General features: G+C 39.0%; 1 protein-coding gene across 2 annotated transcripts; it reads right to left on the bottom strand.

Moving 5' to 3' along the window:
- Nucleotides 1–638: 638 nt before the first annotated feature.
- csnk1da (casein kinase 1, delta a) lies at nt 639–27,960 on the bottom strand. 2 transcript variants are annotated; one of them, XM_058769818.1, is made up of 10 exons: nt 27,413–27,960; nt 18,133–18,243; nt 12,608–12,756; nt 12,035–12,263; nt 11,696–11,866; nt 10,116–10,264; nt 9,829–10,000; nt 9,050–9,162; nt 7,923–7,991; nt 639–2,738 (listed from the first exon to the last, which is right to left on the bottom strand). In XM_058769818.1, exons 1-9 carry the CDS (start codon nt 27,486–27,488, stop codon nt 7,959–7,961), a joined length of 1,203 nt encoding a protein of 400 aa, XP_058625801.1. In that variant the 5' UTR covers nt 27,489–27,960; the 3' UTR covers nt 639–2,738; nt 7,923–7,958. The 2 variants fall into 2 exon arrangements, with proteins under 2 accessions (XP_058625801.1, XP_058625800.1); XM_058769817.1 differs by lacking the exon at nt 7,923–7,991 and having other exon boundaries at nt 27,413–27,958.

Raw genomic sequence — 27,960 nt, 5'->3', positions numbered from 1 at the left:
CCCATGTAGGCCCCAAATGGGAGCTACCTGGTTAATCCATATGGGCCCTGTATGGAGCCCATCAAGAGCCCATCTGGGCTATGTGGGGCCACCATGGAAACTGAGGACAAAATTAGCTGGGTCAAAGTTGGGTAGCCCAGGTGGGCCCCAGATATTAGCCTGGAAGTTACAATACAGTGCGTTCGACAGACTGCTCACAGTTCGTTCAAATCAAAGCGTAAACAACGTAGAAAACGTATCCGCGCGGCACAGTATCTCATAGCTTCGTAAAATTACGGAACCACTGATGTCACATGGATTATTTTACCAATGTCCATGCTACATTTTTGGACCTTGATCATGATTACATTGTTGTCTATGGGAGAGTCAGAGCTCTCAGAATTCATTAAAAATTTCTTAATTTGTGTTCCGAAGATGAACGGAGGTCTTATGGGTTTAGAATGACATGAGGGTGAATTCATCAAAAATATCTTAATTTGTCTTATGGGTTTGGAACATGAGCGTGAGTAATTAATGACAGAATTTTCATTTTTGGGTGAACTATACCTTTAAGTAATTGATAGAATTTAGAATTTTTGGATGAATTATGTCTTTAAGAAACATCTTTTATGTGGTGAAAGGAAAAGGGAAAAAACAACTTACAAGTACTTATTAATTTATTTACACATTTTAAAATACACAAATACAGTGGCAATACAAATGAGGAAAAAAATCTTCCAGGGAAGGAAGATTTCCATAATTCCACCTGATACAGCACAGTGTGATGCAGAAGGACTGGCCAAGCAGTCGTGTGTAGAATGAACCAGAAAATGAAATAGAGAAATCCATAATAGCTCGATCCCCAACAAAGTGTACTTGTGCCTACATTTAAACAACACCAGTACTGGAGCGGCTGTTTCTGTGAGACCACCAGTGGAGAGAAAGAATTACTAACTTATCAAATCTAGAACGGAACAAAGTCCCTCACACCTCTCTAAGCACTAGCCTTTTCCCCATACTCACGATACACACACACACACACACACACACACACACAGACAGTGGCTATGAAAAAAAAAAAAAAAAAAATGGTACTTTGCCATCACTAGAAACATCCTATATACATGACAACAGAATTTAAGAGTTTCACCACTAGCCCCCAACCCCATGACTACAGAAAAAGCCTACGCACTACTATGCTGAATGATGTGGACAGGCAGCTCGCCTTCCACATCCTCCGTGACTTATAGCACCAGTAAGTCAAGGAACCACACTTCTGAAACAAGGGAAAGGTAGTACTAAAAGCATTGGTAATACTCAGTAAATAAAGTTGAAGAAAAACAAAACCTTGCATCTCAATTGTTAAAAGTGTCAGTCAAAAGAAAAACAAAAACAAATCAGGCATGGCTTCAATGATGGCTGGTGTACTCTCAATGAGACAAGCTGGGCTCAGGACATCCATTTCCAAATCCAAACACAAATGTTAAAAGAAAAGGTGCCTGTTTGTCTCAACATATGCCCCAAATTGTTCATATTTATACCCTCAGGTCAGAAAAACGAAGCCCTTTTCTCATTATTCGACTTCCTGCTATAAATGTCTGTCAGCAGTCTTGACCCAACCACGTGTGCCTGCGTTACTGTAAAAGCACTAAGCTTAGTTCAGGGGGTAAAAAGAAACAAATAGCAACATTAATAACATCAGCAACTCTACAATACAGGCATTTCACAGCTTTCGAGAAACAAAAGAAAAGCATAAGGGAATGCAATAAAATCAATGAGCAAAAAAACAACATGAGAGTTGATATAAGGGGCCAGGTCGATTGGTGCAACGAAAACTAAAAATCATCTAAAAGAGTGTGAAGGTGATACTGTGGGCATAACTACTCGAACCTTTGCTGTATGTTTATCCGCCTGGCCTTTCACATAATAAACTACAAAACGACATAAAGAGGACACTGCCTTCATCCTGCCACATGAACGAACAGGCTTTCAAACTTTCGATTTAATTCTGCACATTTCATTAAGCTTAACGCTGTTAAACTAACAAAAAGAGAAAAGGATTCACCTGCAAAAGACTGTAGCCAGTGTGAAATCAATTTAATCTCTGTTGTACATAAAAAAATTAAAATTAAAGACAAAAATAAAAGATTACGGTAAGCAAAATGTCAATGGCTATCAGTACAGCTGCATTCCAAGCTGTGTAAAAGTAATTTTTTGCAAAAGGAGAGGGTGCGTCGCGCTATCAGAGCCATTGTACATGGCTTTAGCCAAGATGCTCTGCTTTGCGAAGAGGCCCTTGGACGGCAGGAGGACGGCCCTCTCCTCCTGGTGTGTGTCAGAGGGCTCAAGGCAGCGATGGCAGAGAATCACGCCCACCCCGCCCCGTCCCTCCCATCTCGCCAGCGAATGTCTGGCAAAAAGTGATGTTAACAAGCACAACTGATGTGCCCAGGTGTCTGTTGGAGTAGTGTAGGTAAGGAAATGTGTGTGGTGTGTGCGAAAAGGAGAAAAGAAAACCAAAATCTGTCCATCTCTCGAGTTTGCGTGACTCTCAAGTGTGTTTAATTGCATTGAGACGAAGGAAGAAATGAAGTCTCTTGTTTCGATTTGATTTGCTGAGGTTGATTTCACATGGTTAGAGGCTGCTGGAGAAGTCCTAGTGCAGATCAGGGCCGTGGTTGGTCTGCTCTTGAGGCGTGTGGAGGGTCTCATCGAGGTACGGCAGACTGCAGGCCACTTGGGGTGACACGAGAAAGAGCCTGGAGTGGGGAGGAGAGAGACACGTCAGTTTCTGAAAGGCACATGATATAAATGCAAACTGTTGCTGAGAGTATCTCAGTAGCTTCCTAATTGTTTAAAGGCCAATTCACACTGCACGGATTAGACACAGACTAACGGTTCTTGCACACCGAGTCCGAAATTCTCGTCCGAAATTTTTCACAGGTGTCAATCATGTTTACCCATTGCCTCTGAAATGTTTGGATCGGGTTCAATTTTCTGTTTTTCACATCTGTAGCAAACATTTTGAGAGGTGTTTTTACAAAGGTGTGCAAGGTTTCTGTGTGACGAATTTTTAGGATGACGAATACGAAAAACGCCTATGAACATTTCAGTCTCAGTGCGTAAGGAACTTAACGCGGCAGCCGACCAATACATGACTTGTCGGACATTCCAAGACTCAACAAACACCGAATCAACATGTTTAATCGGCGAAAACAAGCGCTGAACAATGTCAAAACACATGATCAGACAATCCCCGATGAATGTGTCGGTGCACTGTGAATTGGCTTTAACAGCACAATTTTAGTTTGGCTATGTTCAAGCCGTCAGTATTTTGGAGTGATAACTGTTAGGCGTGACTCTTTAAAAAGATGGGAGCGGATTAGATGATGTCTTTACAGACATCACCCAATTCTATTGCGTCACGAACTCTTGCATAACGCCTGTAACCACAGCAACAAATAGGTGATGACAAATAAACACGTATTGAATTTGAATCACATATACTACAGTTCAAAAGTATGGGGTGGGACAGATTTTTTTTTGTTTATAAAAAGGAATTTAAAAAAAAATACGGAATTTTGTGAAATATATATATAATTTATATCTTAATGACCCTAAACTTTTAAGCATAGTGTACATGTCAATAATGTGACGCTACTGTCAACTGGTTCAAATGGTTCTATTCATATAACATATCAATATGCTCTCTTATTTCGCTAGTGATTCATGAATATTTATGACTGTCCATATTTAAGACTGGTTACAGAATGTCACTTGTTTTTAAATTAACTGTAATTAATTAATCATATTTAACACTCCAAACAGGACTGACAACCATATTGTTCCGCTGTGTGAACATAGCCATTGTTCCTAGCCATTCCCCTATTCCCATGAGTCATCTCAGTTTGACTGTGTCATGGGAATGAGTAGGATACCAATGACAAAAGAATATGTCTCTAATAAGACATCCCGTTTACATCTGGTATAAAGATCAGGCAGTCTCAGGTGATCCAATCACAAGCAGACAGCACTAAAAACGTATAAACAGGGAAAGATCCAAAACACTTTGTGATCCGATCACATTACAAGGTGGTTGCAATGTGAATATGAATCCATCTTAATGTATCGCAAATTCAAAATGACCGCCTATTTACCTGTCAGTCATCCACAGAACTAAAAAAGTTGACAGTTGTGTACGACTCCAAAGTGAAACAAAAGTGCATTTATATAAACATGCACAAGTGTTTTGAGATCTTCGTACCAGGTGTAAACGGTCAATTCAGTTCTCAGAATCACTATTTGCAGATTCATGATGTCAAGCCATAAGCGTCATCATGAATTTTAGCTTTGTGCCCTTAGGATCAGAAGTCATTATCAGCCTGGGTCAACTTAAATTCTCAGAAGTATACGCTTCTAACTAGTAATGCACCAAAATGTGTTTTTTTTTTTTTGTTTTTTTACCCAAACACTGACACCCAAATGATTTCAATTTAGCTGAAAACAGAAAATAATGTTTATTTAATAATCAATTAATCAATCAAGTTTAATAAATAACTTTTTTCTTATAAAAAACTGTTACAAATAAACATTTAAATTGCACATTCAGCAGATTTTCTATTCCAATTCGGTGTTCAAACACAAACATTAAAATGGTAGCTGTAATAACTTTTTTTTTTATTATAAATTTATTCAAAAATAGGTTAATTAATGGTAACAGGTTAAGATAAAATTCATATGTAATATACTACATATTCTCTCTAGAGTGATTTTTTTTTGTGTTCTAGCTAACTAATGAGCTACGGACATGAAATGTCTTTCCTGAGGTAAATAAAAGCTGTTTAACTGTCTTTTCACAGTTGATTGAGCAATGAAAATTAAACATCATTCAGTCCAATGTTTTCGACATTCCAAAAAAACTGAAACGGGAAAAATACTTTTGGCCAAATATTTTTGGTGCCTCACTAGTTCTTACAGGGTGGTAACTGTTTGTGCCTGCATGCTTTTGAGTCCTAAATATTTTAGGTGGTCCTGGGGCTGTCCTCTGCGCTCCCCCATGGCCTGCCACAGTAGAGGGCATATGGCATGAGAGGGGGGAACAAGGTTTAGAACACCAAACACAAAGGGGAGAAAGAAAAAAAACAATGCATACTGTATTTTTGTTTCCACTCAGGAACACAAATGGCGGTTATTTCAAGATCGGAGGAGGGGTGGCGGGTAATTATGTCTTGCACCTTCAGATGCACAATAAAATCTGAGGTGATTAATTACTAGGTGGGGATACATTTTTCATGATCCTCCGTAAAAGGCAAGGCAGTGCAGGGGCCCACGAGGACTCTAGGGCCAATCATGTGATGGCTGCTCTCAAAAGGGCGGGGGTGAATCCATCATCTCTGACGTTACAGAGAGAACAAAAGAGCTGCAGAGGTGAGCCGTTCAGCAAATCAGAGACTACCAGTAAACACAATTCATTCAGGGCACAAACAATAATAAAGGAATTGAATGGAAGTTTTTTTTTTTGTAAACTGAGGCCATAAGCAGCAGTTTTACACTTAAACAACTGAAAGCAAAAAATGCTTTTAAGTGTAAAGCTGCACTGATTAAGTTGGCGCAGGAGCACAATCCAGGTGGTTATACTGCATGCCAAGAGAGCCAAAACCAAGCACTGGGGGTTAAAAGAGTGAGACAGAAAGAGGCATCCACACCCAGGCAACTAGAGGTTATGGATGCATCGCAAAGTAGAGTGTAGAAACACACACTCACAAGCAGAGGGCGCTGCACAGCACACATTCAAGAGCACTCTGCTGCACGGCATTTGTGCTTCCTTTCTGCTTCAGCGACTAATTTTGAATTAGCTCTCCAACACTAGAATAAACTTATCAGTTATTGTGTAAGAGTACATGTTGATTGTGTGTAGCCTGCTATAGGACAGTTGTGACAGATGGTCTGGTGGGCATACGTGCATATGGGAGCCCTACTTTTGTTTTGTTTTTTGCACTAAATGAAAGCAGAGAGCGCCATGTGTTTACAACTCTTGATCTGATCAAATCTAAGCACTGGGATATGGAGATAAGTCGGCCAGAAATTCACATGACAAAGTAATGATAATATTATAAATTGCATCCTCAAACCCATCAAGGGTTGAAATTATGCTTTAAACTGTTTTTATAGCAGGGAAATATTTCTAGAGACTGATGCTTTAGTACAATTTTCAGTAAAAAATAAGCAAAAGCCCAACCCTAGATTCAGCTTAGAGGATAACATTACTGTCCATCTGTGAGTAACGCATCATATCATCTGGTGTTATGAATTACTTTCTGTGCAAAGATTAAAAATACCATCCGAGTCATTAGAGTGTGGCGTGAGGTCATAAATTGCTAACCGGGATGAAGCCGTAATAAAGTATGCAAGTATCCCAGGCTATGAATACTGGTGGTTTTGGTGTAGCCTTAGACCCATAAATATTTTCCCATTCATTTTCTCCATAGACATTCAAAAAAAGTCTTAAATTAGGAGCCAAAATAAAAACCAATCAGCCAGCTTTGAGATGAATCTGAAGGAAGGGTGTAACAATACACACATTTGTACCAAACATTTTCCGATACCAAGTCTTCTGGTTCAGCATGCATGTGTACCAAACAAATGCAGTGCTGTTTTAGACACTGCACGTGTGAAACTTCTGGGAGTGTGGAACATAATTCGAAACGGAGTCCCCCCCCTCCCCAGGATAGGAAAGTACCAGTTATATCAATATATTTTGATACTGTGAACACATCTGCAATATAACACAGAACACCACTGTGATCTGCTGTGAGCTTATGCAAGTTGTCCTAATCATAAAACACGCTTTATATTAACTGCTTCAAACTAACTCAACATGTGACTTCAAAACCAAGTTATGTACCGAACTGTCATTTTTGTGTACTTTGACACCCCTAATCTTCATTACAAACTTTGATTTGAAGCATAAGTTCTAATATGAATATTTTTTAGTCTGACTTTGGTACAATAGTGTGTACTTAATGCGATATTTCACCCAAAAATTAAAATTCAGTCATTAATCACTCACCCTCCTGTCGTTCCAAACCCGTAAGACCTTTGTTCATTTTCAGAGCACAAATTAAGATATTTTTGATGAGATCCAAGAGACCCTGCATAGACAGCAACGCAACTGACATGTTTAAGTCCCAGAAAGTTAGTAAAGACATCGTTAAAATAGTCCATGTGACATCAGTAGTTCAACCTTAATTTTATGAAGCTACAAGAATACATTGTGCGCAATAAAAACAAAAATAACTTTATTCAACAATTTTTTCTCTTCCACGTCAGTCGACGCATGTTCACAAGAGTACATGGAAGTGATGTTGCTGTCTATGAGAGGGTCAGAAAGCTCTCTGATTTCATCAAAAAAAAAATTTATTTGTGTTCTGAAGATGAACGAAGGTCCTATGGGTTTGGAACAACATGAGGGGGGAGTAATTAATGACAGAATTTTCATTTTTTGGTGAAGTATCCCTTTAACATCAGTTATGAGTGAACAAACTACAATATCAGAAAAGACTACCAAAAACTACAAATAAAATAAAATATTTTAAGTTGAAAGTATAATATCGTAAGATGGTAGATTCTATGGAGAAGATACTCTATGGAGAAAACAAATGGGAGTTTTTACATCTGGAGCCCGACTGTGGCACTCTGTTTGAACAACACCATATTGCTTTTCAACTGAACACTTCAAGAGCCTTTGCTAAACATCTGACAGCTTCATCTGAATTATAGTTAGGAATGAAGTAGTGAAGTCTCTCTTCATTCTGTGTGGTGAGTGATGTGCTGTGTAACAGCCGTACAGCAGTGATGTGGGACAGGGAGTCTATTACTCAATGAAGGGAAGTGGAGGTAGTCCAGGTATTAAAAAAAAAAAAAGACACCCAACTGTCACTCACCCAATGCTGTCTCTCATATCAGAACATGGCGAGCATCTACTTGCCGTGGTGATCATAGGGAATGCTATTCTGAAGTGGGTGGGTGGGTGGAGGGGAAACATATTCATTTGTGGTGAAAAAAATAAAAATAAAAAAAACAAAACAACAATGTGGTAAACACCTCAAAAAATGCGGATCTGAACAGAAGCGTTAACAACAAATATTCAAATCACCAGAGACTCTCTAGACAGAATTATGACTCTGGGCAGCATTTCAAGAATGTGTGACAAGTTCTGAAAAGAACTCTACGCAAATAAGATCCAAAATATGTGGCAGTGGTTACACAATACAGGGCTCAACAATAAGGATGGCCCAATGGCCCTGGGCCAACGCTTGCGTTTCAACTATCCTTGCATTTATAAGTTACGTAATGCTTTGAAAATGTCACATTTCAGCATTCTGTGATGTTTGAACAATGCTGTTTGCAAATTCAACTCATGTAAATACGTCAGCAATGCACTGTTACTTAGCTGGCTGACAGCAATATAGAGAGTGATTTGAGCAAGTCTCATAAAACATTAAGAGAAAAAAAAGAAAAAAACTAAAACTTGAGTCCAAGATCAATACAAATTATTTTTAAATATTAATTCTATTCTAAAAGAAACACTTCTATTTCCTTATTCTTCAAATCCTACCAAGTTATTTAAAAGGTTAAAATGACCAGGTTATTAACTTTTTTGTTCATTTATTCACATACTATTGCACACAAATTTAAAGATCAGCTATACAGCATGTGTAGTCCAAAAACACCTCTCAGAGCAGAGTGCTTTTATAATGGCATGCTAAAAGCCCTGTAGACCATGACATCGGCTCCATATCATGCCAGGCCAGAGCAGACACAAGCTCCATCTGAGCACTCTTTCAGGGCTATCTCTATCTATCATCATTTCCTTTGTCTCTCTGCTGGAAAACAACTGTGGAGGAGTTTGTTTATAAAGGTTTTCTAACCAAAGTGATCTATTTTGACTGGAAATAAAGACAGGGTCATTTAAGAGCAGTGGAGCTGGGGCCAGAGACTAACAATGCTGCCAAACACACAGGCAACAGTGGGCAAAAATGCATAGTATTTCATCTCATAACATTGGTACCTGTGATGTGGACATGCGTGAGGTGTCCTGTCGACCAGTTAGATCAGAGGAGGAAATGTTGACAGGGGCTCCGCGGTGCAATCTCATACTGACCTTCCTCTCTCGCTCCATTCCTGGCAAAAAGACAAAGGAAGGAAGACACGTGTCATCTAAAGCATGGAAAATGGGAAAAAACGGACACTGACACCACACATTGAGTTGTGTCCACCTAAACAAAAATCCTTCTGTTTTCCAACGTCTGAACCACAAAGTAATTACACCAAACTGGAAAAACTGCATTGAGCTTTGAGCCCCACAGAGAATAAACGTTATTTGAATTAAAAATAAAACAAAAAAACTGAAGTTTACTGGAACTCCGGTAGAGGTGACATGTGGTGGGTTTATGAGTCTTTGTGCTCGACTCCTTGAGGCTCTGCTAATTGAGGCCATACACTTCAAGACCAGTGCAGGGTCACTGTTCAAGTGTCTTTCTCGTAGAAATGTGTGGTGAACCTCCACCCTTCGATAAAGCAAACGCTAGTAAATTTAAGTCATGTCTAGCAAACATCCTGCTGAGCATAGTAGCTTGCAACCCTTTAACCACTTCCTGTCAGCTAAGACGACAACAAATGGCAGGAAAGAAAGAAGCTGATGAATACAAATCTGTCTTGATCTGAAGCAGTGGAGAGAAAGAAAATCTTTGTGTACCTTGCAAATCAAAATAATCCTTATGCACAAACAAAAAAGATCTTTACTCGAGTTAAAAAACAAGCACCGACAGGCAGCAGTGGACGTCTTACCTGTGTGTGAGGTTGGCGTGAGGGGTGTGGGAGGTGCTACTTCTTGCGTTCCTCTGGGTCTACCTGAGCTGGAAGGCATCATGCCACGGGCCGCAGGATTCCGCCCATGTCGCAATCTTTCCTCTCGATCCCTCCGCTCTCTCTCAGGATCTTCTGCCGCTCTGTTTGCACCCTGAACAGCACAACACATTAGAAATGAAGCTTTAAGTCTTAAATTGTTGTTGGTTTTTATTGTGGTCTATTAAGAAATTCAACATCCATGCAAAGACAACCCATTTGTCACTCACAAATTTGAGCATATTCCAGTCAAACACATAGTCGTATGAAAAGCCTTGTCTGTGGAAAAGGTTCCTGAAGAGCTGTCTCAGGTAAGAGTAGTCAGGCTTGTCGTCAAAGCGAAGGGAGCGGCAAAAGTTGAGGTATGTGGCAAACTCAGCTGGAAACAAACAAAAGGCACATGCAATGAAATTAGGTTGTGTGGCTTTTAGTCACTTTGGTCACATTTGAAGTCATCAACAACTGTTCAAAAGTTTAGGGTTTGTAAGATTTTTTTGATGGTTTTAAAAGAAGTCTCATATGCTCACTAAGGCGGTGTTTATTTGATCAAAAACATAGTAAAAAAGTAATATTGAAATATTATTATAATTGTAAAAAATGTTAGGTTAGACTATTTTGATAGTCCACTTTAGACATTCTACTAACTATAAGTAACTTTGCAACTAAATGTCTACTAACTCTCAGAATAGACCGTTTAGAGCTGGTAGAATAAGTTGATAAACTTGCAAAGTTTCTCATACTCAGTATGTTGTATGTTGTGGACCCATCAAAATAAAGTGCTAGAAGATATTAAGCAGACAGTCTACTAATACTCTAATGACTGCTAGTTGACGAGTACTGATTTCTTGTAGACTATCAAAATAAAGGTGATACCCCAGGTGGTGACCCCTGATCTAATCAAATGCTCTCTTCTACCACCTGCCTCCAACTAGTAGGCAGCTTATGGTCAATGGCTGTGATATAATGTAGCTTAAAGGGGTCATATAATGCCCATTTTCCACAAGTTGATATTACTCTTTAGAGTCTTAATGAAAAGTCTGTAACATAGTTTGGTTAAAATTTCTCATTGGTAGTGTAAAAAACACCTTTTCACCCTGTCAAAAACAGCTCTTTTCAGAGCTAGCCGTATTGGGTCATTCTCACTTTAAATGTTGCTGAGCTCTTCTGACCCCGCCCCTCTCTTCCAAGCCGCTCTCTGAGGGACTGTTTACTTTAGCAGCATTCATCGTGAAACTTGATAATTAGCACATTATTAGGAAAGGCGATTTGCAAAGATTCATTTAAAAAACCTTGTACTCACTTCTTCTGTAGGTGAAGCTAGATCACGAATGATTCGTGTGAACATAGATGCATTTAGGTAAATGGAGGGCGCATTCCCTTCAGAACAAAACCTAATCCTCTTCAGCGGCTCAGATGACGGGAGTAAATGACTACTGCTATGTTCATTATTACATCCAACAACAAAACGCCTCAATCACTTAGGAGTCATTCTTGTCTACATCTGCTCCGGCGGTGAAACAACTGATGACAGCTCACTCAGGGCGGGTCTGAGGTAAGACACCAGTGCAGTCTGTGCTAAAACGCTACGGTCAATCAAACTATCGTGGGAGCGGCTCGATTTGAGAAAGGGGTAAAGATTTTAGTAGATTAAAAAAAAAAAACACTGGGTGGATTTTTAGCATTATAGGGTGGTTGTGTACACACACTGCCAACACACATTTCAGTTCAAGCAACTTGTAAAAGTGCATGTAGCATTATATGACCCCTTTAAGCCTATTGGCTAATTAAAAATGCCTAAGCAGAAGCTTACATGGGTATCCTTTGCACAGGACTTCAATAGGAGTGGACATTTTCTTCTCACTGATTCGCTCATACTTCTGTCTCTTTGTGGCAGCCTTCAGACCCTGCCATGGCAGAGAGCCCAGGTTGAAGTACATGAGCACATAGCCAAGAGACTCCAAGTCATCTCGTCTGGATTGCTCTGTGAAAGAAAACACAGATGTTAAAACACTGTCATTTCGATGGCCAGACTATAACAGGTGAAGTGGCTTAATTGTAAATGTTAGGGTGATGTCAGGTCAGGTCTGAAAGTACTAGAGGTTTCAATATGATAATATAATAAGTTTATTTAAAAGACTTGTCAGGGTACCTATGCCCAAATGGGTGTTGATGGAAGCGTAGCGAGCAGTGCCAGTCAAGTTTTTGTTCTCGCGATAAGGGATGTGCTGGTGGGTGCGAGCATCTCTGTACTTCTTGGCCAGGCCAAAGTCAATGATGTAAACAAGGTTGCCCTTCTTCCCCAGGCCCATAAGGAAGTTGTCGGGCTTGACATCTCTGTGGATGAAGTTCTTGGAGTGTATGTATTCGATACGGCTGATCTGAGGACAGAACAGAGGACAGGTTCAGCAGGTCGAATGACTGAATGAGAGATTCCATGCAAACCTAACACACCAATTCAAATAAAGCAATGAGGGCATGACAACCGCTGAACAAGCAGTCCTTTCACATTATGCCTCTTTTCACAATGCCTCTTGGCACTTAATACTCAGACAACCAGTGTCCTTTTTCACGTGTGTTTGACTAAGTAAAACAGCTGAAAGGATGACAGTAAAGCTTGTCATATCACCAGAACACAACATTATCCCATTTTGGGTGTCCTATAACAAGAGACGGGTAGGGTGGAGAGGACAAAGGTTACAGTGATCATGTTTACAAGCCTTACCATCTGGTCAGCCAGCAGAAGAACAGTCTTTAGGCTGAACTTGCGAGAACAGAAGTTGAAGAGATCCTCCAAACTGGGTCCCAGCAGCTCCATCACCATCACATTGTAATCTCCCTCTGCTCCACACCATTTGATTGTTGGGATACCGACTGTAAAAGAAACAATTACCATTAGTACAGATGACTTTCTCGTAAAAGGGAATTTGGTTTATGAAGGAAATGTCTGCCATCCAAAAGGATCTTGAAAGTTTAAATTACTTCTGTAATTTAGAGGGGAAAGTCTGACTAATATGTATTTGTATATTTGAAGGACTGACTGACAGAAGCCAAGGTGACATACAACACTGATTCTCAAAGTGTGGTACGCGGACTCCCTACGTACGTAGAAGAATCACTGACTTAAATATAAATTAATGTTAAAACAGTGTTTCCCAACCACGGTTGTCGGGTGTGCCATGGAAAATTATCAAAAACTTCCTTATCTATTATATTTCGTTATTTTAAATCAGTGCTATTGGTCATTGTTATGTCAGTTTTACAAATATTTAACCAATGAAAAGCATTCAAAAGAGCTTGTGACTAAACCTCGTAAGGCCATTGGATCCTCAAATTGTCAGTCAAACCTCATAACTCCACCCTGCCTCAATTCAGAATGAAGCGCCGCAATGCGCAGTTTGAAGACAGTCTACTTCTTCGCAATACAAGGGTAAATAAAGAACTGATGTTTGAATAAGTACAGCGTTTTCTTTACTCAAAGCCAAAATACCAGCTCCGATGACGAAATGTTTAATTATTGAAAAAAAAAAAAAAAAAAGGTTTCCCCTTTCGACCTTTTTTTTTTTTATTTGTCTTTTTGGTAAGGCATAGAGGTGTGCTGTGGGATTTTTTACATATCAAAACTGTGCCATGGCAGAAAAAAGGTTGGGAAACACTGTTAAAAAACTTTTTAAAAGTTTGCAAGAAGGCTAAATGATGCCGTGTTATTTTTTTGATCAAGTAAATGTACATTTTTTACTTTACCTAAAAGTTAAATAAAAACTGCACTGTACTTAAATGTACAGTATATTTAAATTAATCATTTAAGTTTTTTTTATTTACCTGTATGTAAGCACAGTGCAGTGTTAATGTTCAAACTGTATTTACAATGTTTAAAGTGGCCGACAATAATAAATATTCTAATTAGGAATAAAACTGCCTCGTTTTTGAACTGTGCATAGCTCTAGCTGAATAATTAGGCCAGCTACGCTACTGTATTTTAATGTTGGTCATTATGGTGATACTTGGAGAGCCAAATATTTTCTGAGGTCGTACTCGGTGTAAAAAGTTTGAGAAGCACTGACCTACAACATAAAAGGTGGGGGGTTGGGAGCCCGTTTGTTTCAGTAGGGCAGTGACGTGATAAGCTAAAACCCAAGCAGAGCTTCAAGTAAACCAGCAATCCTGATTGGTCACCCTCTGAAAGGGCTCTAACTCATCAGCCATAAAGCATAAACCATCTCTAGGATGACCTTGAAGTGATGCACGAAACGATACAGGCTCTCAGGGAAAGACAGCTGATACCCAATTAGATCACTTCAAGGGCTTTTTCCTGCCCCCTCTTACCATTCAGCCACACGTGAACCAGGAAAGGCAGCTGTCACAACACTACAATATAATTTGAATTTGTACTGATACAATGGATGTTGAATACACATAATCCTCCAGTTAAACAAAGAAGACTCTTTCATGTGATACAATTACAGCTACGAGCTTCAATAAAATGCTAATTTATATTGGCAATCTGCAAATAAAAACTAAACTAAGTTCTATTGAATGCTGCATTGTTTCTCACTTTGAAATTTTCAGAAATGAAAAAAAAAAAAATCTTATTGTTCAATGCAATCAACATGAGATTGGAGTGAACCCTTCTCAATTTGGGTAATTTACGCAAGAAGAAAAATACATGCTGTTAAAAATGCTAAATGAGATGGTAAGAATATTGTAATAACTTACATTAAAACCTGTTAATCGGTTAAAGTTACCATACACAATATAAAACTGTAAATGGTTTAACATGGCATAAATTTACTGTACAATACTATGAATTGCTGTAATAATTTATGGTGAAAAAAGGACAATCTCAAAGTTATTTAAAAAGTTTTGGTTCTTATTTTCAAGTAATGTATATTAGCATGTTTACATTTTCTGTTAATGTTTATTGCATTTTGTAATGTGTGGTGTGTTACCCGTTTGATCTTTGTGTGTTTGAACATTCAGTTTTGGCCATGTTTTACAGACAGGCCACTTATGATTAACTGATTAATCACGTGGCTTTCTATTTCCCCACCCATCATGGTGGTTATCAGTAGGGATGCTCCGATCAGGATTTTTGCAGCTTATACCGAGTACCGATTTCTTGTCATGGTGATCGGCCGATACCGAACCCGATTCTGATGCTTCCAAGCTTTATATAACACATGTAATAATGTTATATAAATCACAAAAATTATTCCTTTTACAGTGAATATTTTAATATACCTTTAAAATGGGGTTTATGCATAACATTATGTATATCAGGATACTTAATATAAGACAAAAATAAATGCAAACAAAATGGAGTTTGATCACAGTTAGGCTATATTCACGGGCGCTGCGGATAATAGTGGAGCGGGTAGTAAAAAAAAAAAATGCATTCTGATTATTTGCGGGTGGATAAAATAAATCAAATGATGCGAATATTAACTACATTTTTTCATCAGGCAGACAATTTCATTTGTGTGTGTGTGTGTGTGTGTGTTCGCCTGATCGGGAAGTTGCAGTGACAGAAACGGTGACATTCCAGATAAAGTTTGAAAGGAGTAAAGTCTGTGATAATGCTATTGAGTAGGCTAATATGGCGAAAGAAGATATTTTGTTTTATAAATAAATGTTCATTTAAAAGCAGCCCATGATCAGCGTATTATGTTACCGTTACTCCTTATGGCACCGACGAGGTTTTGTTTTGTTATAAGTGTAGTGAGTACCGATCGAGTCATAAAATGTGATTTTCGGCCGATACCGATTTCCGGCTGATCGATCGGAGCATCCCTAGTTATCAGTACCCTCTATGCCACACAGCAGATTTCATTAATTTAAATATCTTGAAATTTAAATTATTTATGAATTATGTTTGCAAGTAGAATACATGGGCACCAATATACCTTCCAGTAATACCTGAAACAATGTCACAGTATTTTTATTTTTACAGTAAATTCCTGGCATCCACAGCTGCCTTTTTCTACCACTGTAAATGTATTGCCATATTTTACAGTATAATGACTGTTTACAAACAGGTTTCTTGAACGCCACTTTCAGACAAACAGCTAACCTAGTCAAACCTAAGCTTTTTTTTACTATTTTTTCAAGATTATCAAGGAAAGGAAGCGACAGAGGGTTCAGCAGAGTTCTGGTAGGTCAGAGATCTCTCGGCAGCTGCTGTCATGTCTACGGTCGTGTGCACCCTGAGCCTGGCCGATGCCTTCAACACAGAGCTTTTGCTGTTCAGCACTTTCCAGAAAACATCCTCCAGGTCAGCTATTCCTGCGCAAACTCAGGAGGTTAAATATATCTTCCTGGTCTGAGCCATCCAGCACGCCTTTCCATTCTCACATCAGGACAGCTCTGACATGGTCTATATTAATAAGAATTAAAATAGAAAAATGCCAAGCCTTGTGCTTCTCCATGTATGGACTCGAAAAAGACTTACTGTGCTGCTAAAACATGCAGAAATAACAACATTCATACAGAAATGGCATAAAAGGTTCGCTTTCTACCGACAACATTCATGCACACATGCATGTAGGTACCCGAACCTTTCTTGATATAAAGTTATCAGTGCATAATTATGCTTGTTCATGCTGTGCTAAATAAGGCTGCGAGTGGTGCAAGAGACCCAGTTAGGAGATGGAATGCACAGGGCAGGCCCCTCCCCCCCAAACCCACTCCCCTCCGCACGCACCATCTGGCCCGGGGTCCATGTGATCATCGAGAGCACAAGCGCTGAGAGGGAGGCTCACTCACAATGTCTGTCTGTCGTGGCAAGGATGCCATTGCAACTTTTGGCCGCCGCAGAGCGAACGTCATGCATGCTCAGTCATGCTGGGAGCAAATGGACAGAATAGAGCATGTTTGAAAGCGAATGCCATAGACGACACACTTTTGCTGCTGACACCATGAAACACCCCTGACAGGATTGTCATACATCTATCTAGAATAAAAGCAATTGGGGCCAAACCCAGCTGGGGCCAGTAGGGGGGAACGCATCCTTCAGGCATCTCATGTATATTCATAAACCATCACCATACATTACAACAGAACCACAATTTCAACAAAAACCTGATTTTGTGACTGATTACAGGACGATAACAACGCTGAGGATACAAATTTCCTAATTCCTTCACATCCACTCAAGGCCAATGAGAAGACGATTCATGGTGGTGAAAGAACACAGTAGTTTGAGATAACGCCACTCTCATTGCAGAAGGATGTGTTGACTCATTGACTGATGAAGCGAGGGGAACTGGTCACGATTGGTTTGCCGCCCACTGTTGCTACAGTATTCTGTAACACCATCTAAGAAATGGAGATCCTGTGAACTACACCTTACCTCCAGAGAACCCTTTTACTCAAACAAATTACTCAGGAGCTCATTAAAAGTACAACATTAAGCCAACATAAAATGGTCATAATTTACAGAGGCTTTCAGAGGCTTATATTACTAACCAGGGATCAAGAGGAAGGACATCCAGTAGTTCCTGTTTTAAATTTCCACTGGCCCCAGCATAAAGTGACCCATATGTATCTACACTATAACGTTCAACAGTTTTGAGTTAGTAAGATTTTTTTGTAATTATTAATACTTTCATTCAGCAAAAGATTAATTTTTTCAAATAAATGCAGTTGTTTAGAACTTTCTATTTTGAAAAAAAAGTACACAAATTATTATCGGTTTACACAAATTATTAAGCAGCACAACTGTGTTCAATGCTTATAAGAAAAAAAAAATGCATATTATAATGATTCCTGAAGGATGAGTGACACTGAAGACTGGAGTAATGGTTGCTGAAAATTCAACTTTGCTGGCAGAGAAATAACTTACATTTTAAAATATAGAAGTTAAAAACAGATAATAATATTAAATAATATTTTACAATATTACAGTTTTAACTATTTTTGATCAATTGATGTTTTGGTTTTTTTGACTGAAAAAAAAAAAAGAGCTTTCAAATATATTTTAACAAAATATCAACTCCAAACCTTTGAATGGCCATATGTATTTTTATATTTCTATAATGTTAACCTCTCCTTTTAACATTTCACAAAGAATAAGTAATAAGGTAAATATCAACTTTACACCTAACTGATCATATTAAATACAGTAAATAGTATACAGGCTCTTATGTATGTGGCAGCAGTGTGAGGTGTGTACATGTGACTCATAGTTCTGTGTTAATGGAGAAGTCGGATGGAGACCACGAGGAGCTATTGACTGAGTATGGAAACACGTACCACCTCCTTGCATCATCTTGTAGATCTTGCTCTCGATGTGCAGCTGTGGGTGCTTCGTTTTCACACATTCTAGCTTGATGGCTACTTCTTCCCCCACGGAGATGTCTGTGCCTGGAAAATCAGAAAAGAGGAAGAAAAGTCAGTAAAACTACATATAACCAAAGATAAAAGCGAAAAATGGATAGTGGATGGAGAAACAACCAAATTATTTGATATGTCTAAAGTAAGGAGCTTTAACAAAAAAATATCTGCTCATGTATCTGTGACGTATAATACACGCATACACAAGCATGAGAACAATAAATCCACTCAACTAGAGAGGCTTTGCAGTGTCTAAATACGCTTTAGCTTCCAGTGCATTATGAGTCATTGCGACACAATTAAATATAACCAAAAAATATAATGAATATGCAGGCCCACTATGATTTAAAAAAAAAAAATTCTACATATCTAAGGTTGACTCATGCACGCAGCTTTCCAGCATGAGGGAGTGGGCACAATTATCTACGCGTACTGCTATACCACCTCCTTTCCGGCCCACCATCTGCCTCAACTCCACATCCTGAGCAGAGGATGCTTTAAAATCATCCACAGTCATCTGCTGTAACAGACACCCAGTGAAACAGATAAGGAGAACGACAAGACTGTGGCATTCCCAAGGACCAGGCTTTGCGTATGTGTTATGTCTGAGGGATGTGACAAAAGTGTTCACTTTCCTCCCTCTTTTATTCAGTACTCTTAACCCAATACTGCTCTTCCAGCCTCCAGACAGGAGACCAGTCAGAAAAGAACTCATACAGACAGGTTACCGAGACCCAATCTAAAATGGAAAAATCAGGTCTGCAGTGACCCCTAAAACCTCTAATGTCAGAGATGCAGGTGGTCTACTGTAAAGCAACACATAAATTGACTGATATGAATTGTATTATGTTGTATAATAAAACGGATCTGAAAAATTAATTGAAAAAATCTAAATCATGATATGGGGAGGTAATCAAATTGCAAGGTCTGCAATTTATTTGAATAAGAGCTGTGCCTTTCAAAATGAAGAGCAACACTGTTCATTTATACATATTCGATTGCAATGCATACGACTTTTTTTTTTAAATCAAGTAATAGAGGGGTCTTAAAGGTAACTTAAAGGGGTCATATGATGCCCATTTTCCACAAGCTGAATTAAATTTTATAGAAACATTGTAAGTTAGGCCTACTAATTATAATGCTCACAGTTATTCAAAAATCAGAAAACAAGCAAAGAACATCATCGCTCAGTCTAGTCTTGACAGACCGGAAGTCATTCATTTAGAATGGAGAGTAGTGTGGGAGCTGCGTGGCGTTCCAATCGTATGCGTATGCGGATGCGTTAAAATATTTGAACTTCTGCGGCTAGACCGTATGTGACCGCCCGGCCGGATGGGATGTATTCTATTAAAAACTGAGCGTAAGGTTAGAATTACCAACATTTTGTTCACTTTAACATTATTCTTTAAACACTATTTCGGTAAAATGGTGATTTAGGATAATTATGGCAGATATAATTATTTTATAATTATTAAATCATTATTTTACATTGATTAGCCCCATAAAACCCACCTATATTTTTATTTTGGGGGTCATTTGTGACGATACATTCATACATGAATTATTCAAATCATTCATTTTACCAGGGTGAATATACCGAGGTAACGGTTGCTGCGCGACCAGTTTGAAAGTTCTGTGCGGCTGCCACTAGAGGGAGAAATGCGACACTCGTGTCCGAATGTCGTGTGCAGTGGAAAGGCAGCTATAATGCTTGTGTTTATACCAGACGCACCAAGCACGTTTCTGAAGCGTCCCAGAAGCGGCTCTCCGCGCTGCTTTGCTAAAGATTAGCGCCTAGTTTATTTTTGACGGATAATAATAATAATAATCGTCTTGCTATCGTCATAGGCATCAGCGACAGGCGATATCTCTGACTATCGTCGATACACGATACTATCATCTATCGGCACAACCCTATTCAGAACCAAACCTAATCCGGGAGTAAATGACTACTGCTATGTTCATTATTACATCCAACAACAAAACGCCTCAATCGCTTAGGAGTCATTCTTGTCTACATCTGCTCCGGCAGAGAAACAACTGATGACAGCTCACTCAGGGCGGGTCTGAGGTAAGACACCAGTGCAGTCTGTGCTAAAACACTGCTGTCAATCAAACTATCGTGGGAGTGGCTCGATTTGAAAAAGGGGTAAAGATTTTAAACCACTGGATGGAATTTTATCATTATAGGGTGGTTGTGTACACACACTGTTTTGTAAACACACATTTCAGTTCAAACAACTTGTAAAAGTGCATGTAGCATTATATGACCCCTTTAAGAGAAAAAAGTGCTGTGCGCTTTGTAATGAATTGCAATATAGAACGTATTGCTAGTTCTAAGCAGCTATTCACTTATGCTTATGTTTTTGCATTGAATAATATAAGACAGGGCAGTGGAATGAGAAAAACGCAAGGTTAAGAGATGCAAGTTAAACTTTTTAACTTGAGCATCACATTTTTAGAATGACACTTAACACGCGAGATACAACTAGTGCATGTTTACACAGAAATAAACAATGGAAAAGCAGAAAAGAACTACTATTCTGTGTTTGATATTTCATGTTTGCATGATTGTGGCAGGCTGAAAGATGCTGTTATTTTCTTTGTTTTAAAAAATATTTACTGTTAATAAGTGCAGGCCAAAATTCAAAAACTTAGAGACAGACAACAGGGTAAAACAAAGGTTTCTTCTCGACAGCTAAACTTAGTTAAAAGTATTTCTAAGTTATTGAAAGTAACTTATTGAAAGTAGCCTACTTTTACCATAAGAGCTGTTTGTGAGATTTTGAGTTGGGAAAGGAGTGATGTGCGAAAGGGCATTTGAAAAGTTTGTTTGATTGTTTTTGTAATTCTGCCAGATGACACTAGCAGCGCAGAAACTGCCTTGTAAACGAAAGGCCAGATCACCTTTTGCAGAGATGATACAATAGCTGTGAAGCCACTGTGGCGGACATAAATTGGCATCAGCTTATTAAAAGGGTGGTGGTGAGTATTACATCAACTTGTTTGATGACCAATCTCACTGTTAAATGCTCCTCCACAATAGACAGAGTGAATATGACGTGTAAAGCTCAACTACGAAGACTTCCAGTAACATGAATCATATAGTAACATTTATCAGAATGGTAAGAACAACTGCTGTGTCACAGCATTTAACGGTTAATACATTTTGGTACTAAGAAGTTAATTAGCAAGCATATCACAGGATACAAGAAGAAACCAAAGTACATTCAGAAACTACAACTAACAACTTTTCAAGTGTGAAAACACAGTGCAAGTAGTGCAAATACTGCACACATCAGATCCTGTTGGTGCCTGTGCCATGACGTTTCTCTAGAACTCGTTTAGTAAATATGGTTAAAATGTTGGATGTGTAAGCGGTTTATTTTTACATGTTAAACATGTGCTATACCAGGACCATGCTGCAGTGGAGCTGGATCCGTTATTCTCCTGTTGAAACTCATCCATACGCATATCATGTATATATTTCCAGCCACTGCGCTTCCTGAATTACCATGATCTATTTCCACTTTGAAAAGACACACTAAGAGGCACAAGCAGTACCAGCTTCATAGGACACACTCTACAAAGCCATCACCGGTCATGGCTCGTGGAAAAAGGCAGGCAAGCAAGCTAAACAGGCCAACTGCTTAGATGGGCCCATACAATACGACTCCGGTGATTGTGACCCTTTTCAATCATAGCTGCAGTGGTTTTCCCACAGTCCCTGAAACCTTAAACCCACCCTGTGGGTACTGCCGCGTGAAAGAGTGGTATAACAATCAATAACTGTCAATACTATAGTGCTCTTCAACACTGCTCCTGAAAATAAAATGAACTGGCCAAAGCTGCTAATGCATGAGCTGCCCAACACAATCAGCTTAATGAAGCTACACATTACAGATGATCAAACATACATGGTGGGTCAATAAAATGCATGAAGGAACAACAGCTCTCACAGCCAAAAATCTACAAAGAGACACACTATCAAAAACGTTAATGTATCAAATGCTCCGCAAGCCCGCAACTTTGATACTTAGGACATCCTTAATACAAATCTGTGGGAGAACAGATTGTGCTCCTTTTGCAAATGTACAGTACATGAGAAAATTCTTCTGAATAAGAGTTTCACATTCTCATGAAATCTGCTGCAAGCACTAGAACTCTACTTCTGCCTTATGTGACTGTAGAATGTTTTTGGTAAACCAACAGCTTTTGGGACCAAAATTATTACTTTCATGTTCTCCTTTCTTAACGGAAGCAGACAACTAATTGGTTTACAAAATAGTTGTCAACCAAAAGCTTTGAATCTGGGCTTAATGCATATAGGCTACCTGACCACCTCTTATGAAATCAAGTCTTTCGTTTACGAAATTATGAAACATGATCATAATCATGACAGGAATCAGTGAAAATGACTCTGGTATACATTCTCACCTAAGAGAATACAAGCATGTCGGTTTCATTTGCAAAACAATAGCGAGGCTCTGTATGCACTCAGACACATGTAAAGGGTTGTTCGTATCTATCCTCACAATCAAGAAGCGCTAGACGGCTATCAAAATAGCATGGAATTAGCACAAAACACATTTAAGCCTTACACATGGCAAGACGTGGGAAAAGAAAAAGACAAATGATCCTGATGAAAAAAAAACATGTAACGTGTTGATCTTGAAACAACCCTCACAGAACAACATGCTATGCTGACTTGGCTAACAACACTGTCTTTCTGTGTCACGTTTAGATTAGGTCTTGCCCAAATATATCATTAACATTTGCGAAGCTGCAGGGAAACTGAAACAGCGACAGATCTTTTCTTTCACAATGTAACATAGATCCGAGTGTAACGGATTATCAGAAATTAAAAATGTAAAGCAGTGACTTACTTGGTTTTATGCATTGGTTGTGGATTAGATTTTGGCCATTACACTCATAAATGATAGCTAGTTTGCAAACAATTTTTGTAGGGGTGGAGCTAAATGATTGGTGAAGTCCGGCATAAGTCACCAGACAGAAGTCTGTTTCTTCACTGGAAGATAGAGTCATAACTTTTTGATTAAAAATGATGGCAAGCATATGCATAGACGAATCACTCACAATAAGATCAATAACATGCATTTTTATTTCATGTCAATTTTAACAATGACAACAAATCAAAAAGGCCTTTATCAACCCTTTAATGTATGCAGCACCACACCACAAATAAGTCAAGGCATCACAAGTTTCCAAAAGAGATACATTGCCACAATTTTTCATGTGAACTCAAAAGTTTGCCAACTCTTAAAAGTGGAGCAATTCCCTGTGCGGCCTGAGATTGGGATATTTTAAAAGGTTCCTGCCAGGATTTACTGCTGTTTGTCAGTGTGTACAGCTACTCACATCAGCCCCATTTCCATCTAAATTGAACGGAGTCCATTGTTGGGGATGGCGAGATTTTCCCGTCACACACGAGTGAGACCAGGCTGCAGAGCTCTGATTGTCCTGCTTTTTTTAGCCTCGCATTACGAGTGCATTCAGAGGAAAAGACAAACAGCAACACATCAGATATATTAGAGGCATATTACTATAATGAACATGAGCAAAGCCTAGACACCTGATCAGGCTTATCACAAAGTCTTGGCTAGGCCCATGCAAACAAACAAGGATCCATTCAACCATTTTCCATCTTAACCAAGTCCAAGTCACTTGTTTTATTTGACACAGTCAAGACTAAGGTGAGTGGTACGTTTTATATTGTGCATTTCTCTGTAAAATATCTCCCCTTGATCTTTTTGCATTTCATGCCTCTATGAACGTGCTACACCACCACTACTGGTGAATATCAAAGACTGCAAAGATATGTACAGTGGAATTTGATTTGCCTGGACACATTCAGCAGAGAGAATGTTCTTCTTCCCCTCTACTGACAGCGCAGGGAACATGTTCAGACACATCCACTCAATACATCAGTAAACATTATAGGAGCCCATCCTTAACACAGCTGTCTACATGCACATGGTTCAACAGCGAATGACACAAATGACTTTAACACCCTTGGTGACTTTCCATTCACTGCATATCAATCATGGTTTTGAGCTCGAGTCTTCTCTTTTCATCTTCTTGAATATCTGGTTCCTTCATAACACTCTCTGCTCATTTTTTCCCCTTTAAGATAAAAGTGCAATAATTTCCTGTGGAAGCCTTCCATGATGTAATCTTGAAGATCAATAAAAGTCTGTCGTCCCCCCTACTACAGGCAGCTGGCATATTTCTCAACCCCCATCCCGCACACCAGGCCCAAGGCCCTCCAGAGGGATTGAGGGTTCGGCCTGAGCCTGTCTGGAGAACAAATTGGTTGCACTCATCTCATTCATGTGCATATGCTCAAATTCATTTTGCGTGACCGCAAGCTTGTTGGTTTGTGCAGTGCAGACACAGATGGATACTTGTGTTGCAGTGTTGAGATTCAATTCATTAGTGTGAAATTTGCTAAATAAGCATCTCTGGTAAATGAGAGAACAGCATGTTAAAGCAGTGTGGGTCTAATACCTGTTCAGCCACACAATAAGAAGAGATTTATGATAACACTGGGTGTTAAACAACTAATCAAGTAGCATGTGGAAAAAGTGTTCTACAGGGTTGAAAACCTAGTAACAAATTTGGACCAATTCCGACAAGTCAATTATTTTTATGCTATGCCCAATAACCGACAAAAGGCTGATATTATTATTCTATACTATTTTGTCTAAAGCAAAAAATTAAAAAATTACAAATAAATCATTTATTCCTGTGATGTCAAAGCTGAATTTTCAGCATCATTACTCCAGTCTTCAGTGTCACATGATCCTTCAGAAATGAATCTAATGTGCTGATTTACAGCTCAAGAAACATTATTATCAATGTTGAAAACAGTTGTGCTGCTTAATTTTTATTCTTTTATTTATTTTGGAAATCTAGATTTTTTTTTTAGGATTCTTTAATAAATAATGTTTAAAAAAGGCATTTATTTGACTTTTTGTAATATTATAAATGTCAGTCAAATAGCACTGACCCTTAACTTTTGAATGGTGTATTTTGAGTAGTGTGCATACTCAATTCCCATATTTACACAAATAAATATCCAAAAAAACAAGACAATTCCAATAGTTTCAAAAACCGATTTAGAAGTTGTTCACTGAAGACAGTGGAAAAACATTGTGCCACTAAAAACACTCTCAGCTGCATGATTTAACAAGCCACAAGACATGTTTTCATGAGAGCTCTGAGAGTATTTCCCCCTCTCTGGTTCACACAGACAGGCTGGTGTTGTACTTTTTTAAGAGGCTTGGTATAGAGACCATGTGTTGTTGATCAGGTCAGTCTGGCCTCCTTCAACCCCAGCTGGAGTTTGTCAGGCTCTGCCTCCCCAGGTGTGGGGATATTGGGAGTCTTTACATAAGCCCCTTAGTGAGTACATGAACACGGCTGTTTCCAGTACACCAGCTGAATCACCACTGTTGCATAACAACATTTAGGCACTTGGTAATTCACACACTTAGATTCCATGTTGACCATTAATGCCACAGCGACATGTATAAGATGTGTAACCCAACTCTAAAGTGCACTGATCGTGCCATCCCGCTGCAAACAAAAACAAAGCACCCAGTTTTTATGTAAATAGCCACACAAACATCCTTCTTCCACTTTGTCTGCAAACTTCAATGGACTTCTGCAAAAAACGAAATTTCGCAAGAACATATCTATTCAGATTTAGGAGCTAGTGGTTGTTTTTTAAGCCGTTTCTGGAGAGAAGTACAGAGAGGAGGCGTGGAGTATTTCTCCACCAAAGTACTGCAGAGAACGTATCATAATAAACACAACTCTGGCCAGCGATGAGATCATTGCACACAACTCCGACTGCGAAACAAAAACGAATGAGTTGAGCAAGAGCACAAAGCCCATCAAACCATATACATCCCATATTGCAATGCAAAAACTTTGCATCACAATTCAAACCATAAAGGCCTGCGCAGGAGGCTTCAAAAGAAACTGGTACCAAGCCCAGGGCCATATATATATATATATATATATATATATATATATATATATATATATATATATATATATATATATATATAACATAAGACCTTACAAGAAAGGTACATTAAAGGCAGCTGCCTACAACAATACTAGTTGCCTCAGGCCCCAAAAGCAATGACGAAAGCAAATATTACATCAATTCTTTTCACAAGACCCTGTGGAAGTTAAGTTGAAACTTGCACGCGAAGGGAACTTGCCAACTTGCTCAAGTTGAGAATAACAGACCTTTTATAAAAGTTCTTATAATTAAAGACCTCTAGCAACATGTAGAAACAACTCAGAAGTTGCAGACAGCATGTGACATCAATGCTATATCTGTGTTTACTTGTGACTATTTTCACTTCCTCTTCTGTCAGACCTGCAAGACCTGACAAATCAGGTTAATAACAAAAATATAGTACACATACAGTGCAGCAAAGTCTTTACAAGGAGGGGAAAAAAAAGAGCAAGATGACTGACACAAATATTAGACGTTTAAGACACAGGCTTAACTCGCCATATGATTGTCTTTGACAGGATACACCAAGACACTGCCATTACAATAACACCTTTCAAATGCGAGACACCTACAACACATTTTTAACAAATTATGAACATAATGACACATGATTAAAATATAGCTGACAGTTCAGCAAACAAAATGCAGAACGGTGTATTTAGGAAAGGCAAAGCTTGATCTGGGACTTACAGTTTCTTCAGTGTTTGTTTTATAGCAAGAGTACAAATGCATATACACGGCAGCTTTGTAGGCTCTTGACAATATAGTTTCTAATAATATGTAGTAGTCCATAAAGCATAACTGGTTGAGCTGCCCGATTCTGTATTTTCACTCAAGCTTTACATCGCGTATCATACTCGTAACAATACTGATTTACATACAAACACGGGACTAACGCCTGTTGAGACTAATCTCCAGTTAACTGTCGTGTTAAACTAGCTACCTATTAAAATATCGGTGGTTAGTGGGGTTTTCTGGTGTTCAAGCGACACTGAACAGGACTCTCAAGAGCAGCTGACCGAGGGACACTGGGAATCCATTTGACGTTTCAAAACAAAATATGGTGTGCACCTTTATCAAACTGACAGATAATACCGACCCTCTTAATAAATGAATGAATAAATAAAGTGAACAACTACTTACCCAAATAAATGTCACCAAAGGATCCAGAGCCAATTTTCCTTCCCAGTCTGTATCGGTTTCCTACTCTCAGTTCCATGATAAATGGCTAAATAACAAAGCTAGCAATGAAGCTAGCTTAAACGGGAGTAGTTTAAATGATATATGTTCGGAGTGTCTAATAAAAGCGACGAAAATCCGTTCTTTGTTACCCGTCTATTCTTCTGTCTCTCCCAGCCAGGATCCCCTTATACAGCCTGCTAGCTTGCTAATTCCCTTCACAGTAGCTACCCAGTTTTCACCAGTCGCTTTCTAACATTCCGAATCGGGAAATATCGAAATATTAGGCTTATTAAAAAGAGTAAAGCGTGAACTTTATGCTCTAGTAATTTTTACCCTGAAAATAGTCTGTTTAAAAAAGGATGAAGGCGGATTTTGAGAACGACTCCCTCCTCGTCCCGCTGGCCCTGGATCTACCATCGACTCTCTGTGTATCTGCTACAACAGACGCTCCATCAGCGCAGTAATCCAGCCGGCCGCCGTGACGTCACTTCCCCTAGCAACAGCGGGCC

This window comes from Onychostoma macrolepis, chromosome 03 (genome assembly GCF_012432095.1).
Source record: "Onychostoma macrolepis isolate SWU-2019 chromosome 03, ASM1243209v1, whole genome shotgun sequence".
NCBI lineage: Eukaryota > Metazoa > Chordata > Actinopteri > Cypriniformes > Cyprinidae > Onychostoma > Onychostoma macrolepis.
The sequence above is the reverse complement of the archived record's forward strand: the minus strand, read 5'-3'. Positions and strand labels throughout refer to the sequence as shown.

Excerpts from the sequence above, each read along its gene's own strand:
- csnk1da (XM_058769817.1), bottom strand. The coding sequence starts at position 27,488 with ATGGAACTGAGAGTAGGAAACCGATACAGACTGGGAAGGAAAATTGGC. Across the intron at positions 12,757-18,132 it reads CAAGATGATGCAAGGAGGTG|TCGGTATCCCAACAATCAAA; the intron begins GTACGTGTTTCC and ends TTTCTTTTACAG. Across the intron at positions 10,265-11,695 it reads CCTGTGCAAAGGATACCCAT|CTGAGTTTGCCACATACCTC; the intron begins GTAAGCTTCTGC and ends GTTTGTTTCCAG.